General features: G+C 43.2%; 1 protein-coding gene across 5 annotated transcripts in view; it reads left to right on the top strand.

Annotated features, from left to right (window-relative positions):
- The window catches only part of CHUK (component of inhibitor of nuclear factor kappa B kinase complex), a 33508-nt gene extending 14517 nt beyond the window's left edge, over positions 1-18991 (top strand). For 3 of the 5 annotated variants that reach the window (XM_084525265.1, XM_084525263.1, XM_084525267.1), the window contains 11 exons: positions 834-957; positions 2607-2702; positions 4362-4513; positions 5639-5700; positions 8627-8736; positions 10671-10720; positions 11464-11560; positions 12401-12548; positions 14753-14889; positions 16356-16455; positions 18657-18991. In XM_084525265.1, the coding sequence (XP_084381391.1) occupies positions 834-957; positions 2607-2702; positions 4362-4513; positions 5639-5700; positions 8627-8736; positions 10671-10720; positions 11464-11560; positions 12401-12548; positions 14753-14889; positions 16356-16455; positions 18657-18683 (1103 nt within the window). In that variant the 3' untranslated portion in view covers positions 18684-18991. Of the gene's footprint in view, positions 1-833; positions 958-2606; positions 2703-4361; positions 4514-5638; positions 5701-8626; positions 8737-10670; positions 10721-11410; positions 11561-12400; positions 12549-14752; positions 14890-16355; positions 16456-18656 lie in introns of those variants that run through there. The other 2 variants (XM_084525264.1, XM_084525266.1) reach the window with 2 other exon arrangements.
- The last annotated feature ends 103 nt before the right edge of the window (positions 18992-19094 follow it).

Raw genomic sequence — 19094 nt, 5'->3', positions numbered from 1 at the left:
CTACAAAAGAAAAAACAGTGTCAAAGGACAGGAAACATCTGCAAGGATGCTGCATGTAAAGGAAATGCCTCATGACACGTACCAGTTACTGTTAAATATATTAATTTTCTTTGGCCTGATTCTACAGGATTTCCCTGACTCCTTTTACTGACACTCAGGTTTATTCTGTGTGTTTGTTTGTTTGTTTTCTATATGTTGGACTATTTTAGTCTGGTGAGTCCCTTTGTATTGCCCTATTCTGCTGAATATCTTGGGGCTAAGGCTTTTTACAGCACGCTCATTGATATACCAGTGTACTGACAATTCCTCGTCTCTGTAGGGGAATCCACGTGAATCCTACATCTTTTCTTTAGGTATCTACTTCAGGAATCTGGAGGGAAATGTAAAGAAGATTGGAAGGCAATTTCAGATGAAACACGTGTCAGGACAGTGACCAGTGTCAGTTGGTTAAAGAGAGCAACTAAATTTGTTTTGATAGCTTAAGCAAGTACTTCAGGTAACGGAGTTATTGGATAAAACCAGTCATGGGTCCTGTCTTCTGCCATGTTTCATGTGGTGTTAGTCCATGACTTGTAGTGCCAAAAACCAAAATGCTCAAAGAAATCTTAGCTGTGAGTTTAAACATGAGCTACTGCCTGGCCAGTACCTGAGAACTGTAACATGAAAAGCTTGTATGTGCTTAAGCATCACCATGTAACAAATAAGCAGCTCTTACATGTCTTGATCTCTTAGTTTAGGCACCTAAATCAGGAATTGGGAATGGTGTAATTACTAGGCTCCTTTTCAACAGTTGTTCTTTCATTTATGTACAGTCATGTTTTTCTTGCATTCAGTACAGGATAGTAAAATCCAGCTGCCAATTCCTCAACTGCGCAAGGTATGGGCAGAAGCAGTTCACTACGTGATTGGCCTAAAAGAAGATTATAGCAGGCTTTTCCAGGGCCAGAGAGCTGCCATGTAAGTTGTTATTCCTAATTCTGGACATACAGTATTATGTAAGCATGGAGACTGTTTGAATGGAAATGTACATCTCAGGGGAGTTTTGATTACCAAAAATTTTACAGCCCTCTGCTCTTCTGCACTTTTACATTATAAAGCGTATCTGGGCTTGGAAATAGTTCCACTCCATGAATTTTACTGCATAGTTCCTGATGTTGATAATAATTTAAGAAAGTTGAACCTTACTTCTAGAATGGCTGAGTTTGGCAGGGACCTCTGGAGGTTATCTGGTCTAACCTCTGCTCACGCAGCTTTCCCAGGACCACATCCAGACAACTTGAAAAGATCTCCAAGGAGGGAGACCCCACAACCTCTCTGGGCAACTTATGTCAGTGCCCTGTCACCCACGCAGTAAAAACTTGTTTCCTGATGTTTAGATGGAACCTCCTGTGTTTTCATTTTTGGCTTATTGCATCTTGTCCTGTAACTGGGCACCACTGAAATGAGCCTGGCTCTGTCTATACCCTCCCTTCAGGTATTTGCACATGCTGATCCTCAGTCAGCCTTTTCTGCTCCAGGCTGAACAGTCCCTGCTCTCTCAGCCCATCCTCATAGGGGGGGGGCTCCAGTCCCTTAATCATCTTCGTTGGACTCTCTGCAGTAGCTCCACATCTCTCCTGTACTGGGGAGAGCAAACCTGGACCCAACTCCAGGTGTGATCTCACCACAGTTGAGCAGAAGGGAGGGATCACATCACCTCCCTCAGCCTGCTGGCAGTGCTCCTCCCAGCGCAGCCCAGTACAGTTGTTTTGCAGAATCCATGGAACTGGTGACAGAATCTATGGAACTGCTTGCTACATTTGTAGGTTTTATCCTATGACCGAGTAGCAGAATGGGCACTGTTCTATATCAATTGATTAAAAAAAAGGTGACATAAGAAGTAAGGCTAAAAGCTGGATTGCTACCCTGGACTTCCGGAGAGCCAACTTTGATCTCTTCCGGGACCTGCTTGGGCGTATCTCATGGGCTAGGTTGCTAGAAGGCAAGGGTGCATGTGAGAGCTGGGCTACAACAGCACTTCTTCCAAGCTCAGGACCTGTGCATCCCTAAGAGTAGGAAATTCCGGAAGGTGGGCAGGAAACCTGCGTGGATGAGCAAAGAGCTCATTGGCAAGATCAAAAAGAAGAGGAAGGTTTATGAAATGTGAAAAAAGGGCCTGTCCTCTTGGGAGGAGTATAGAAGTGTTGTTAGGGCCTGCAGGGAAATGACAAGGAAGGCTAAAGACCACCTAGAGATGAGGCTTGCAAAAGAGATAAAAGATAATAAGTTCTTTTTTTGTTTGTTTGTTTTTAAAGTATGTAAACAGTAAAAGGAAGACTAGGGGTAACGTGGGTCCCTTGCTGAACGAGGGGGGTGTCCTGGTAATGAGAGACGCTGAGAAGGCGGAGATACTGAATGCTTTCTTTGCTTCAGGGACTCCCCCCCTGGAGGGAGGAGAAAGAGTCTGGAAAGTGGAGATCTCCCCCCTTGTTGACAAAGGAGTGGTTCAGGAGCATCTGAGTGGGCTCAATGCACACAAATCCATGGGTTGCAATGGGATGCATCCACGTGTGCTAAGGCAGTTGGCAGAGGTGACAAGCCAAAACGCTCTCTATCATCTTTGAAAGGTCCTGGAGAACAGGAGAGGTGCCTGAAGATCGGAGGATAGCCACTCTCACTCCAGTCTTCAAGAAGGGCAAGAAGGATGATTCGGGAAACTACAGGCCAGTCAGTCTCATCTCTGTCCCTGGAAAGATGTTAAAGCAGCTTGTTCTGGATGCCATCTCCAGGCAATTGTAAGAGGAGAAGAAGAAGGTTATGAGGAGTGGTCAGCATGGATTCACCAAGGGGAAGTCGTGCTTGACCAACCTCGTTGCCTTCTATGATGCCATCACCAGCTGGGTAGATGGGGGGAGAGCAGTGGATGTCATCTACCTTGACTTTAGCAAGGTTTTCAATACTGTCTCCCATGACATCCTCATAGCAAAGCTGAGAAAGTGTGGGATACAGCAGTGGACAGTAAGGTGGGTTGAGAAGGGGCTGACTGGCCAAGCTCACAGGGTGGTGATCGGCAGCACAGAGTCTGACTGGAGGCCTGTGACTAGTGGTGTTCCCCAGGGGTCGGTGCTGGGTCCGGTCTTGTTCAACATCTTCATTGACAACCTTGATGAGGGAATAGTGTCTGCCCTCAGCAAGTACGCCGATGACACAAAGCTGGGAGGAGTGGCTGACACGCCAGAAGGCTATGCTGCCATTCAGCGAGACCTGGACCAGCTGGAGAGATGGGCAGGAAGAAACCAAATGAGGTTTACCAAGAGCAAGTGCAGAGTCCTGCACCTGGGAAGTACCACACGTATCAGTACAGGCTAGGGGATGACCTGCTGGAGAGGAGCTCTGAGGAGAAGGACCTGGGGGTCCTGGTGGATGACAGGTTGACCATGAGCCAGCACTGTGCCCTTGTGGCCAAGAGGGCCAACGGGATCCTGGCGTGCATTAAAAGGAGTATGGCCAGCAGGTCAAGGGAGGTGATCCTCCCCCTCTACTCTGCCCTGGTCAGGCCTCACCTGGAGTACTATGTCCAGTTCTGGGCTCCCTGGTACAAGAAAGACAGAGATCTCCTGGAAAGAGTCCAGCGGAGGGCCACAAAGATGATACAGGGCCTGGAGCATCTTCCCTATGAGGAAAGGCTAAGAGACCTGGGTCTGTTCAGCCTGGAGAAGAGAAGACTGAGAGGGGATCTCATCAATGTGTATAAATACCTGAGGTGTGGAAGACAGAGGGATTTGGCCAACCTCTTCTCAGTGGTTTGTGGGGACAGGACAAGGGGCAATGGCCACAAAATGGAGTACAGGAATTTCCACACCAACATGTGAAAGAACTTCTTCACAGTGAGGGTGATGGAGTGCTGGGACAGGCTGCCCGGGGAGGTTGTGGGGTATCCTTCTCTGGAGATATTCAAGGCCCGTCTGGACGCCTACCTGGGCAGCCTGCTCTAAGGAACATGCTTTGGCAGGGGGGTTGGACCCAATTATCTTTTGAGGTCCCTTACAACCCCTTCAATTCTGTGACATCATTCACATGGAGCCACGTGTGCTACAGGAGTCCATATATGCTAAAAGTAGTCCACACTGCAAAGACTGTTTAATTGGGGGCTGGGGGGGATGAGGAACCATGGAAGTACTTTCTCTTTTGCTTGCTGAGCACCTGCAGCTTCTGTGGATGTGAGTCTGTGGCCCCACCAAGACTCCCTGTTCCAAAGATCCTAGGCAATTTTTTGCTAAGTGTCTTCCCTTCAGGTGATGTGACAGCTTCTTTGGTCTCTGGCTACGTAAGTCCACATACACTTTTCAACTAACATGTACTGTTCTTGTTTCACTTGTTAGGCTGAGTCTCCTTCGGTATAATGCCAACCTAATCAAAATGAAAAACAATATGGTATCAGCATCTCAGCAACTGAAAGCAAAGCTGGAATTCTTTCATCAGAGCATTCGCCTCGACCTGGAGAGATACAGTGACCAGATGGCTTATGGCATATGTACGTATTTGTGTAATACTCGCCTGAGTTTCTTTCCTGATCCTGTAAAGGATCAGGTTGACTATGAAGGACTGTGGGTAGGAACTAGCTTAAAAGAAAATGAATGTAGGAGCTGCCATTCTGTTCCTCAGCATCTCTATGTCTTTGCTGGGAGTAAATGCAAGAGAAGAGTTTGGCACAAGCAAAGGCAGGAAGATAAGTAAAAGATGTCTGTGTACCTTCAGGCACAGTGAAACAAGTAGATTGTTCCCTACTAATATCAAGCCAGGAAAATAAAGGAACATTGGGCTCCTGTAGCACATATGGCTCCATGTGAATGATGTCACTTTTTTATAATTTAAGATATATAACACTGCCCATTCTGCCACATACTCAAGTTGTAAATGTTTGCTGTTTATTTTTTCAAAGTTTTACAGATTTGGAATGGTCAGTGGGTATAAAGTGAAGGGCAGAGTTGTTGCACTTGATGTGCAGTAGGAGAGCTGCTAACCATCTGTGGCAAAAGAAACCAACATGGTAATTGTAACGCTGTTTTGAACAGTGCTGAAAGAGCAATTTTGTGGTGGCTGATACCAGGAGGTAGCGCAAGTCAGGTTGAGAGATTAGGTAAAAAAAAAAAAAAAAAAAAAAAAGCCCTAACTGCAGTTTTAATGTTGTAGAAATGTTTGGATCTTACAAATATTATTCAGGGGACAGTAGCAATTTATGCATAGTTTGGACATATGGCTAGAAAGTGAAACTTGAGTCAAAAATTATAACTGGGCAGAAGGATTATGATGGAAAATAGAAGTACTCACTGAACTGTTTTTGTACAGTCTATTTAATCAAATGTGGCAGTTGTTGAGCTTAATAATGGTGTTTAAAGACTCAAAGCCATTTTAGACCAGTGCTTGCAAACAGTGAAATCCTATCAAAACAGTTTGCTTCAACTTAAGGTCAGCTTGGAGTTTCTGTTACATTGTGGCTTTACTGGCTCTCTCTGATCTCTGGGTTTATGGCTCCTGCTTGGAGATTTGGCCTTATGCTGTTTGCGTTTAAATTCAACTGATAGATGCAAAGTTCAGGTCGTGCTTTATTTTTGTTATCTATAGCTTTTTTTTAAATTAACAAATCTCTTCTCTTAAGCTTCAGAAAAGATGCTCAAAGCATGGAAGGAGATGGAAGAGAAGGCTTCTCAGTGTGCCCAGGTAGGTGATATTAAAGAGACTTTGTTATCTCTCTGTAAAGGATGTGACAGCAACTTTAACTGTCTTGTATTGCTTTGTCCCTTTAGTCTATTTGATAAACTTTTTGCTGTGAGAATGAGAAAATCATGGCTACAGGTGGGAGCATTAAAAAGAAACAGTCCTCAGTCACAAGGTTGTTTGGATTTATTGGTTTGAACAAAACAAATGCAAATTTCACCAGACTCAGTTGTCTGTATAGGATGGTAGACTGCAGAAATGTTATTTATTGCAGAGAAGAAATAGCGTTGCTATAGCCAAGAGTATTTGTTGGTTTTGTTACACACACAAGTTTGCATTGCTGAAGCTGAAAATAGTACCAATCCCTTACTAAACAGTGGTTTCAAAATTGCACTACTTCATTGAGGAGTACAGACATACATTTGTTTGTATTTTGCAAGTAAATATGCAAATTAGGTTTTGGTAAAAGAAATTAAATCATAGAATCATAGAATATCCTGAGTTGGAAGAGACCTGTAAGGATCATCAAGTCCAACTCCTGGCACTGCACAGGTCTACTCAATATTTTAGACCATGTGACTAAGAGCACAGTCAAACACTTCTTAAATTCAGACAGGCTTGGTGCAGTGACTATGTCCCTGGGGAGCCTGTTCCAGTGTACGACCACCCTCTCAGTGAAGAACCTCTTCCTGATGTCTAGCCTAAACCTCCCCTGCCTCAGCTTGACACCATTCCTGCGGGTCCTATCACTGGTGATTAAGGAGAATATGTTGGTGCCTGCCCCTCCACTCCCTCTTGTGAGGAAGCTGTAGACCACGATGAGGTCTCCCCTCAGCCTCCTCTTTTCCAGGCTGAACGGGCCAAGTGACCTCAGCCGCTCCTCATATGTCTTCCCCTCCAGGCTCTCCTCTGGACACAGCAGTTTTACATCCTTTTTGTACTGTTGTGCCCAGAACTGCACACAGTACTTGAGGTGAGGCCACACCAGCGCAGATGCGTTAAGAAATTCAGAGTGGAGCTAGAGCTAGTTCTTACTCAGAGTTGTCCTAATGGATAATGGATGTCTTCATTTGTAGACAGCTGAGCTGACATAATGGCTTTCTGTTTCTCAGCTAGTTAGTCCTACAAGAAGGTTTAGTTGAAATTTATATCCTAATTAGAATTCTGATCTCCATTTTTGAGGAATGAGCATTTTAATTCTACTTCCACTGAAAGCAGTGAGGAGTTGGACTAATTCTGCTTACAGTTCTGTCCAGACCTTAATAGGGATAGAGTAAACTTCTAGCTATGAAAATTAGGTTTGGAAGTAGAATGAGTGTAAAAGTTTATTGTCAAATGCTGTTGCTTCTTCTTTTCTAATGGAAGCTGCAGCTTCCTTCAGGGCATACCCACCTGTTCCTTTGGGGGCTCTCTATGGGCTGTAGCATGGATGTCTGCTCTGACATGCTCCTCCACAGGCTGCAGGGAAACATCTGGTTTCCTATCTGGAGCACCTCCTTCCCTCCTTCACTGGTCTTGGTGTCTGCAGGGTTGCTTCTCTCATACTTTTCTCACTCCTCTCTCACTGCTGTTGCACTGCATTTTTAGCCCTTCCTTAAATAGGTTATGACAGCACCACTGATAGCATCTCTGCTTTGCCCAGCACCAGGTACGTTTCGAAGCTAGCTGGAACTGGCTCCGTCCAGGATGGGGGCAGCTCCTGGTCTGTTTGCACAGAGGCCACTCCTATAGCCCCTTGCTATGAAAACCTTGTCACATAAACCCAATACAGTTCCTTTTAGAATGCAAGAAAGATAGAATGGAAGCTGCTTCTAGCAGGATAATTGAAAGCTGTTGATGGCGGTTTACAGAAAACCAAGAGCATCAACATCTGTTTGCTTTTCAGAGAATCAGAATTATGTTCTGTCTTCAAGCTGTGTAGTCCAATAACTGGTCACACCACATAAGATTTATCAGGAATGGAAAATATTTTACCGTGTAGTATACAGTGGTATCTTAGACCATCTAGAGAGCACCTTAACTTCTGTGAGACACAGTTTGTGAGCCATCGTGCTCCAGATAGAGACTCTGACAACATGGTTTACTTCACATTTTTCTCACAATCTGATTCTCTTTTGACCATGTGTGACTTCTTCTCTTCTTGGTTTGTTCTTTACTTCCAAGATGTCCTTTTCTGGTCAAGGGGTCACATCCCACTTATACAGCCTCATGCCAAGTACTTCTGCAGCTTCAGCACCAAGTACATTCTAGAAAATACTCCTTCTGCAGATCCTACAACCCCAAGACAGAAAGAAAAAGCTGAAATATGGCAAAATACTTTCTCAGGAAGGCAGTTTCTTTGCCACCCAGTTGTATTGTGTGATCAGTGCCCAGTCCATGGTACAAAGATGTTAGCCTGTGTCTTCTCTACCGTGCTACCAGAGATCTCTGGTGCGTGTCAGGCACCACTTGGCTAGTCCTCATGCTCAAGAAGTTCTTGATGTTTGCTTCATCTAAGTCATGTGGGGGGCTTGGTATGAGGTTGGTACCTTGCTCTGAGGAAGGTGTGAAATACTAGAAATATATCAGACCAAAATGCAGATTTATTTTACGCCCCTGGCATATGGAGGTATAAAATAAATGAGAACATCCTTCATTCATTCTGTAAGAGCAGGGGAAAAATTCTCCATTGCTGGAACATTTGTAGAGCCTGCGTGTGTGTGAAGTGTGCATCTTATAGCACTGTGATTTATATAGAAGTTGTTTTTTCTCATCCAGTGTGATTGTCAGAGATGTGAATGGAGGTGATATCATCACTGAGAAGGTACTAATAATGACCTCAGTTATTACAGCAGCAGCCATGTCTCCTGAAGTCTGCCTGTTACACAAGTGTGTATTCTGGGAATTTCTATCTCCTTCAGTTTGATTTGCAGCTACGTTTCCCCATTAGGCTGAAGATATTGGATATCTAGATGAACAGATTATGGCTCTGCACACAGAGATTGTGGAGCTTCAGAAGAGTCCATACGCAAGACGCCAAGGAGAAGTCATGGAGAGTCTGTAAGTCTTTTGCTTGCTGTTTTTGTTGTACATGAATGGATTTTGTGGGCTTTGGTGTTTGAGCAATATTTTCTGTCTTTTGTAATGGCTGTTCTGTCAGCACTTTAGAAACGCGCTCCTCAATTTTTTTTTTTTTTGCAAACTGAGCATGCAGAGTAGCTTTGCAATCAGTTTAAGATCATTCTGCTGGTAAGAGAGGAAGTCCCACTTTCTTTGACGTATGCTCCGCCTTCCTCTTGAAGATCAACTGATCAGTTAGCAACATGGCAAGGCAGATTGACACTGATTTGTCAGAAAGCTAGATGTCCAAGAAAGATTAGCATTCAGTCACAGGAGCAAGCTTACCTAGCTTATCTAGCTTAACTGCAGCCACAGAATAACTAGACTTGGGGAAACCTGGAGAACACAGCTGGAGAAAACAGGATGCTTTTCTGTCATTGACTGTGAGACTTCATCTAAGAATAGGATGGGCCCAAGATATGAATATCTTGGTCTCGAAAATGCAGAAGATTTCTTTTGGCACTGGGGAAGAGTGAATTTACAATGTTTCCTGAGAAAGTTAGGAGTTCATTGTAAAATCGTGTTAAATAGCTTTAGTATGATTTCAGAGCAAGGATAATTAAAAACTCATGAATACTTTAATATTTTGGAACTTGAGTATTTGTTTTTTAAAAAGCATTAAAACATGAAAGAGTGAACAGATACTACTGATGTTAAGAAGTGCTAGGAAGCAATTATATTTCAAGCTGTTGTTGAGAGCACAAGTGACAATTATAAAAGAGGGGTCAAATAACCACCAAGGTTAGATCTGTTAATTTAACCTGTATTGAATATTCTGAGAGGAAACACGCCTGTTCATGGCATGTTCTCCCCTGTCCCTCTGCAGAGCTAGATCAGCTAAAGGTTGTTTTTTTTTTTTTTTTTTCAAGAGAGGAAGTGCTGGAAGGGAGAAGCCACCTCTTGCAGCAGTAGCCCATATTCAGATCAGCTTAAACTAATGAATGTGCCTCCTAAAATGTTGTTTTTAGTATTTGGACCATGCAAGGCTGCATCAGCTATTTTCAGGGTGCTTAAAGCATGCCCTAAGCTGTTGATTATGCTAGTCTAACACTATGAAGATGAAGTTCTGTGCTGCTGTTCTTAATGAGGAGAAAAGAGCACCTCTTCCCTATCTTTGCCTTAAGCATGAGTCTCAAGATAGATAACTATCCAGTATGCTGGAAACAATGTACATGAGAAGAAGCTTGCGCGATGGAACCATATTGGGGTGATCTAGGGGCAGTTAACGAAAGAGGCCTGGTGAGAGCCTAAAGTGCAGTGTCAAAACTGGCTAAACTGATTGTTTGTGACCAACTTCTGATTTAGATGTGAAGATTTGTTCAAAGGTAGAAGCTTCAGTGTTTGGCTTCTTTTGAAATATTTGAGAGAAAGAACATAGACTTAATGGGAAGAAGAAAAACACTATTGTTCTATTGTTTTTGATATGGCTATCTTTCTGTTTGCATAATTTCACTGTGAAATTGACCAGGCAAAGTAAGCAGAACAGGAACAATAATTTTTCAGGCAGTTGTGCAGAAGTACCTATAGTTGAAAATTAAGTTTCACAATTAGAGATACCACAGAATGAATACATATCTGAGCCACATGAAAATTTGACACTAAAAATAACCTCCAGTTACTGTGGTTGTCTGAGAAGAAAATGCATAATCACAGGAAAAGAGAGACTGCTTTTAGGGAAGTCTTGACTTCCATCACAGGAAGACTGTTAACTGTATCCCAAATACCATACTTGTGCACTTGCAATGGAAGGCGGCATCTCCAATGTATGAGGTTCAGCAAGGCATAACTTAATTATAATGTTGTTGTGTTGTTTGTTTTTTTCTTGAGTCATCTCTTTGTTGATACATGTACGAATAATTTTCTTCTTTTCTAAGGGAACAGAGAGCCATAGACCTGTACAAGCAATTAAAAACAAGACCACCAGGTATGGAAGTTCAAAGACTGTTATGAATTTGTACCTGACCACTAATTTTTGCTAATTTTTCTGAACTCAAATTCTGCAACCCTGAAAATAATGTTTAGGAGAAGGAAAATTATTGTATTAAAGCTAACCAGACTCAAGAGCATGCCTCAAGCTGATTTCTTCTTGCTCAGCCTAGAGCTCTCCCAAATTCCTGTAGCACTGTTCCTCAGACATGAGTTTGTCCTACAATTTTCAGACTTGGAACATCAGCCTTGAAGAAGTCTGTCTGCCTCCAGGTATTTTTTTTCCTGTCCCAGTTACAGGGTAGTCCTTTATTCCCCGCAGATTCAGGAAGAACTCTGTCATCACTCCAGTCAAAGGGCAGTCTCTTTTCTTCTCCTGCTTCTACCTCTTAGTTGTACTGGATGGAGCCCCATGTCTGGGTGTTAGGTGTTCTGAACATAGTAGCTCATGAGCAGGAAGAGTCAGTTACGTATGTGTTTGACAGCCACCTGCAGACTGTATTGAAACCAGTATCTGGGCAGCAAGAGTTGCTGGAATTGTATACATATCTGTGGAGAGAAGAGACGTTAAGGAAAAGCTGTGCCTAATGAGAGATTTTAGCTAATTTCAGAATTTTTTAATTATGTTTGTTTATGTGACTGCACGTATTCAGTGACTTTCCTTGGTGCTGGGCATTTGTATCCACAGTGGCTCCTCACTGAAGAGTATTATACTTATATGGTGATTGATGTCCCTTCCAGATCATGCCTACAGTGACAGCACGGACATGGTGAAGATTATTGTGCAGACAGTTCAGAGTCAAGACCGAGTTCTCAAGGAACTTTTTGGCCATCTTAGGTATTTATGCAGAAAAACAAACAAACGCAACTTTCCATATTTGTATCTTTGTAGCAGGAAAGGAGAGGAAAACCATGGAGAACAGAACCCAGATGATGTGTTCACAAATGTGAACTTCTCATAGCAGTATTAGTTCTGCTCCTTTGTCAGAGTTGAATTTCCACCTAGCTCTTTTAAAATGCAGCTAATGTATGCAACTAGTAGCAAAAGGGAGGAGAACGTAATGGCTTGTACTGTTAGCATCCAAGAGGCTGCTCTAAAATGTGACAAATTCTGCCAGTGCTTAGGTTGGGATTTTTTATTTTTATTTTTTTAAATAAATTAAAGAACATTGTAACAGTTGAGAAGGTAACATTGATTTGTTCATTAAATTTTCAAACAGATCAACAAAAGAAATAATATGTAGATCTCAGTAATCAGCAAAACATGACCTAATTTTATTTTCAGATGTAGCTTATGCCACAAAAAAAAAAAGTTGCTAGCTAAAGTACAGTCATCCCACAGAGACCAGCACAGACCAAAGAAAATTAAAATACCATGGTTGAGTTTCTCTGTTGTTCATTGTCATTAGGACCAATTTTTGTATCTCGTATAAGAATAGCTTATATTCTGGGTATTGTTGTGTGTTGTCTGCCCACTTTTTTGAGTCTTAACTGGACTTAGAAAAGTCCAGGGGCCTCTCCAGTCTTGTGGCTATTGTACCTGCATCACAATGTTGTGCTAAGGGAAAGGGCTGTTCTCACAGGCGTTTTCATGAATCCCAAGATGAGGCCACCTTGGTCCTGCCAAAGCATATTGCCACACAAGTAGAAAAGTAACTGTGCTTTGTTTTAATTTCAGCAAGCTCTTGGGCTGCAAGCAGAAGATTATTGACTTGCTTCCAAAGATTGAAGTGGCTTTAAATAACATCAAAGAAGCTGATAACTCGGTGATGCAGATGCAGGGCAAAAGACAAAGGGAGATATGGCATTTGCTCAAAATTGCTTGCGTAAGTAGCTTTTGGATTAGTTGTTGGCTCTTCCTTCCATTACAGGAACCAGGGAACATCAAATGAAACTAAAGAGACAAGATCAAAACAGACCAAAAAAAAAATATATATCCACACAACCGGTACTTTCCTGTAGAGAAGGGAAGTTTGAGATGCTAATAGTTCACACAGATTTAGAAAGGCACTAGACAAATTAATGGAAAAGAAGTCCAGTAAAAGAGTTGTTGGTTCCAGTGAGTCCTCAGATGGCAAACTGCTGGAGGCTGGAGTACAGTACACATGGCATGGCACGACATGAGCCTTGTTCTTATGTTCTCTGAGCATGTAGCACCAGAGGACATATACTGGGATAGGTGAACTCCAGACTGCTCTTTTAAACCTATCATTATGATAGTATTGCTGCAAAAGTGAAATAGGTGCTTTCTTGAATAGTATAAGGTGTTTTAAGGATACACTGCTTTTTATGCATTGTTTCTAGTGACTGTAGGGCCAAAACAATCTCCTGATTTCCACATGCTAACATTTAAGGTTATCATAGGAAACATAGCCTTTACACGCTCAAAATTGTTGTTGCTGTGCATGGCTCACGGTTTAGGACATGGCATATTGCAGTGGGTGGGCCTCCACATTCCCACCCAGCTGTGCTCTCACTTCCCTTCCAAAGCAGGACAGGGAGAGAAATAAAATGAATAACCTGTGGTTGGAGATGAGGACAGGCAGATTGCTTACTAATTACCATCAGTTGTCACAGACTCAGCTTGGAGAAGATTAATTTAATTTTTTGCCAGTTGATAACAGTAGGACAGTGAGAACTGAAAAAAATAAAACCACTTTTGCTCACCCTCCCTTTCTTTCCACACTCAACTTTGATCTCTGTTCTTCTGCTTGTTCCTGCCCTGGGCAGCACGAGTGATGGGGAATGGGAGTTGCAGTCAGTCCATAATGCTTCATCTCTGATGTTCCTTCTTCCTCGTGCTCTTCCCCTGCTGCAGTGCAGGGTACCTCCCGTGGGATGCATTGCTTCCCAATGTTATAAATGGCTCAGTCTTCAAAATAGGATTATAATGAAAGTTTACAATTTATTAAAAGAATAGAGGTAAGCAAACAGTGCTGGGTGCACCGGGAGTCTCCGCTCCACCAGGACGCACACCAGTTACATCAAGTAGCTGATTTTTATGCTCCAAGACTAATACATATTCATTACTACTTCTAAAAAAAAAATAGGTTATTATAATTAGCTTCCGTGATCCAGTCCCTCCTACTGGAGCATGCGCATCGGTCTCCGGTGGTCCCTCTGGGGGTCTTTAGGGGTCTTTCATGCTGAAGGCTCGTAGTTTTTTTCTTTCCTCTCCCAAGTTTTTTTCTTGTCCTTCCCCTTTGTACTCCTTGGCAGCATGTCAAATTTACAGAGCATCCCCTGCAAGTCTTGTCTCCTAGCTGTCCTTCAGCTTCTTTTTTTTCTTCTTAATCTCCTGGCCAGATATCAGAGGCTTGCATAGTGTCCCATTCAGAAGCCATAACAGTCACTAGTTGTTAGCAGTTGTTCTGAAACCCCCAGACTTCAAAGAAAGAACATACAAACACAAATAGCTCTCTTATTGACACTTCACGAGTAGTTAAAACATTCCTCACAGGCCATTCACAGGGACAGTCACATCTATAGCAGTGCTAAATCAACCACAAAGAAGACAAAAAAGGCTGTAACTGTTAGAAATAAGAGTTCAGAATAACAAAAGCAAATAGGTTCATAGATTTGAGGAATATTTTCTGACACAAATTCCTTTGCAAGGTACAAGAACTATATACATCAACCATTCTGTTTTTCTTAGACTTGTGGTTATACAAGGGTATGTAAGACAGAAGGTCACATTTATCATACCATGCGGCCCTAGCACTGTTCCATACTGACACAAATCAGATGAACATATATAACGCCAAGCTGCTCCTTTGGATGGGATGGAGTCCTTCAGGAAAGGACTGCTCCAGCATAGGTCCCCCACAGGTTGCAGCTGCTTCCACAAACCTGCTCCAGGATGGGTTCTGCTCCACAAGCTGCATCTTCCTTCTAGGCACGTCCACCTGCTCCAGCATGGGTTCCTCCATGGGCTGCAGTGGGACAGCCAGCATCACAATGGTTCTGTCCACAGGCTGCAGGGGAACTTCATTTTGTCTATAACAGCAAATCGATTTTTTTTTTTTCCTAGACTCAGAGCTCTTCTCGATCACTGGTAAGCTCCAGCCTGGAAGGGGCAGCCTCAACTTCCGCAGCCACCTGGCTCCCCCAGAGCTCCTCGGAACATGTTCCTCACCCGCTATCACCTATGGCAACTCCTGAAGATGGGTAAGAACTATGGGGAAAGGATGCTGCTGCAGAGAAAGAGCCAATGTAACTATTGTTTGTGTGTACACTTTGAAATCCTGTCCTCTGCCACTGAAGTCTTCAGTGTTTGGGGCCCCATCCGTTTGACATGTCTTCGCTTCCCATGTGGTGGTTTTTGGATAACAGGCAAGGAGTGTTATGGCATACTGTACTGCCTCCGAAGGCAACATTGTTCAGTTCCTGACTGGCATTTTTAAATAACTTCCTTCCAGCTACACCACAACAGTGGCCCGGGGGACCACAGCAAAATTAGACTTTGGCCGGTTTCTTTTCATACCCAAGTTCTCATAGAAGTCTTAGATAAATCAGACTATATTTATTGCTTGTTACAGACAGCTTCAGTAATTTTAAAAAGTCTTAATTGTGTGAATGGATGTCTGAAGCTGGGGTTATTAGTAAGCAGTCCATCTGCTTCAATATCTGTTTTTTTAATCCTTCTCAAAAAGCTTTCAATACCTAGTAAGTTACTAATGCTATAAAAATCAGAAGTTAGGTTAACTTTATTCACAAACTGCCACACTCTGGTCCTGTGCAAGTTCTGCAAACTACTTTCAGCTACAGCTTGGAATCTCCATCAGCTAGCACTGTACAATTAATTTATTTCATGTCAGATTACTTAGTCTTGTGGTTGGGTAACTTTCATTATTAAGGTCGATCAGCTAGTCCTAGCTGAAGTAGGAGAGTTGTCAGGAGCTGAGGGGTTTGGATTTTGTCTTTTTTTTTTTTTTTCCCGCTCTTCTGAATTCAGTAATAGTTTTACTTCCAGTCAGCCTAACAAAAAGAAGATACTCCTCAAAGACTGCTCAGCACTCGATCTGCAGCCATGATGATTTTGTTGACGAGGGCAGGGGGTATAAACACAAGCATTTAATTTATCAAACCATTTGGCCATCTCTTTGTTTTTTGGTTGTCAGGGAAATATTTAGGTTCTGAAGGTACACATTTTCTAAGCAGGCTGTTGCTGGAAGTCCGTTTTTTGAAACTTGAGCAACTCTTGCTACTTTGTCTTTTCTGTCTGCTGCTGCAGGGCAAATTCCACCTCCAAGGGATGTGCATTGATCACCCTTTAGCTGGTGATCTCTGGCAAAGCTCCTCCTTGAACTATGGCTTTTCTGTGAGGCACTACAAAAAGTTGAGAGATTTAATTCCAGTCCCTTTGTACTCAGTTTGCTTCCCAGGTTCTGTTAAGGTTGGATTTCAGTGTGGTTTGTGTACTGCCTCTGAAGAGCAAATCCAGTGTCAGGATCTGCACAATGCCACCTCAATACAGGTTTTGTGCACTACAAGGCAGCTCCTACAGTTGCATAGAACAATTAGTCCTTGTGTTGTTTTTGTTTGTTTGTTTTGTTTTGTTTTCTTCAGTGCAGGGCCTACTGACATCAGTTTTAATTGTCTTTTAAATCAGTCTTCTTATGCTTTCCCTACAGGGAAGATTTTATTGATGTGATAGAAGAGAATCTGAATTATCTCGACCGCTTCAGCAGTATTTTACAGGAGGCAAGACAAGAGCAGAGTAACAGCATGATGGTAAGTCTGTCGGTGTATTTCTGAGGACCTGATTTTTAAAAGCCACAAGATCCTCTTGGGGTGCGGATAACTCCTCCTTAAATAGGCTAATTTATAATTATGCAAATTGATGTGGCTGCCACATGATGTCTTTCACTCCCCTGGACTCTGCTAACATGCTGGTCCTTATGGAAAGTAGTACTTGGAAAAGTCTCAGCTGGCTAGACTGCACAGAGCGAGACTCTCCGGCGGGTAGAGTTTGATCAGAATATTGGTTTCATTTTCAACAAGACTGTTCTGGTTCACATCAAAGAGAAACCAAACTTCACCATCCTGCTCCCTGAACTCTGGGTGTTGCTCTACTGAGCAACAAAGGAGGATGGGGCAAAGTCATCCCTGCACTGGAGTGAGCAGGGCTCTCCAATTCTGAGAGCCCTTTTCTGATTATTAAATGAAGCTCTCCTTGTGGCAGAAGCAGAGAGTCCTAGGAAGGCTTTTTGTATTAGTCTGTGCTTGAAATACCAAGACGTGAAAAAAGTAGATAAAGATCACCCAGAAGCGTTGATGTGATCTGAAACTGTTCCTGAACTACTGGTGAAGGCTGGTAAGTTACTGCTTAAAAGAGCTCATTTACTGGGAGGATGAAGAGCACCACAGAACACCAGGTTTCTAGAAAAGGTTCTTACCTGATTTTGGAGGCTATATCATAGAAACACCTATATAAATACAATGAGAAAAGAACAATTAGGCATGTATATCAAACTTTTTATCAAGGAGAAGTGTCAATACAGCTTCTGTCAGCGTGAAATTGTCTCACAGATTTATTGCAGTCTTCTAAGGAAGTCACTGATCTGTGGAGAAGTAAGATCTGTTGGCATGCTATACCTTGGATTTTGAAAAAGCTTCTTATAGTGTCTTCTTAGGGCTAACATCTGTTCTCATGAGATAAAAAGTTAAAGCTGTTTACCAGTTGTAACTGCTGAAATAGCAAGGAGCAGAGGGTTGGAGAAATGAAGATGTTTGAAATGGAGCTCTTGTAAACATTATAATTCATAGACATTTTAATGTTCTGCTGTTTATGAAACATAGTAAACAGCGAAGTGAGTTTGTTGGAGTTACTAAGTTATTCAGGATGAGTTCAGTGAAATGAAAATTCATCTGCAAATGAAAACTCATTAGTAGGAGTTGCAGACAACTTCATAATACCAAGGCATTGAGCAATATGCATGAGGGATGAAATTAGCCACTGAATAATGCAAAGTAGTTATGTTAGCAAGAAAACTGCCTTAATTATGCATAGCCATTGGCCATTGAATACTTTGTTCAGCCCTGACAGGGTTGGTATCAATTCTGTAATACAATCTTTCCTGTTGTGTTTCCTTGCTGTTGCTGGAGAGGAGAAAGTAGACCTGTGACTGCCTACTTACCTGTTGATCTCTGTCCTCTCCAGCCTCTCATTCCAAGGTGCAGCATCTGTCTCTGGTATATTTTAATCCAGAAAGATTGTTTGCTTGTGGTGGCATTATGCTCTGCAGATCAGCATATGGATTGTTGATGCATAGAATCATGGAATCATAGAATATCCCAAATTGGAAGGGACCCCTAAGGATCATAAAGTCCAACTCCTGGCACCGCACAGGTCTGCCCAAAAGTTTAGACCATGTGACTAAGTGCACAGTCCATTGCAGATTGTTTATGCTTGGTTTCCTTCCTGCTTTCCTTGCATCATGAAACAGAAGTTAGGCAACAGAAAAGCAGCAGAACATGAAATTTGTCCTCTTCAATTCACTTGGAAAAACACAGAGTTAAAAAAGAATAGCTATAAGATTATTTTCTCTATTCTTACAGAAGTACGACTTGGAGCCTTTAGTTTTCTTTTTCTTTGGTGTTCTTGCAGTACCTGTACAATCAGTAGGACCAGTAGCACTAGGTTCTGTTCAGACACAGAATGTAATTCCCAAAATCATGTATTCACAGATCATAATTTCCAAAGCGACTTCACAGTACAGCTTGTGATGTGCCCGAGTGCTGTAATGAGGACAGGGACTTTTGCACAGGAGGCAAACCAAGCGGTGAAATCGGGAGGATTTTTTTAGCTGTTCCCTCAAAATGATTCTTTCAAGGAGAGCCACGCAATAGCGAGAACCCTTCGGTCACTGCCTTGCCCTCAGGCATGGAGCAGCTGCTTCCTTCACCAGCCCTTTCCTTGCTTCTTCTTGCAGGGATTTGACTGGAGTTGGCTGAAGTAGCACTGAGACCTGCCGTGCTGCTGCCTGAAAAGAGGGTACTGGGCTACTGAGGGGCACAGCAGCCCCCTCGCCTCGCCTTTTGGAACCGCAGCCGAGCCGGTGCCAACGGCTGCAACGGACATACGTGCCTAGCAGTGAAGGGGCCTGGCGGCCGTTACCGCATGGAGCTGGGCGGCGCTGCACCGAGGGAGCAGCCGCCGCTGCCGGGCTCTGCGCTGAGGGGACGGGCTGGAGCGGTTCGCGCTGGGGTGCCGTGTGTTTTTAACCCGAGTTTATTGTAAATAAACGCTGCCCCGAGGCCCCCTGCAGCTGTCCTGCCGCTCTGCTCGGGCAACTGTGCAGCGGCCGCGCGCCGTGACGCCATCAGCGGGCGCCTCGTTTGCCGCGCTCTCCCCCCCGGCGGCTGGAGAG

This window comes from Aythya ferina (genome assembly GCF_964211825.1).
Source record: "Aythya ferina genome assembly, chromosome: 7".
Lineage (NCBI taxonomy): Eukaryota > Metazoa > Chordata > Aves > Anseriformes > Anatidae > Aythya > Aythya ferina.
This window is presented reverse-complemented; position numbering and strand designations above follow the sequence as displayed.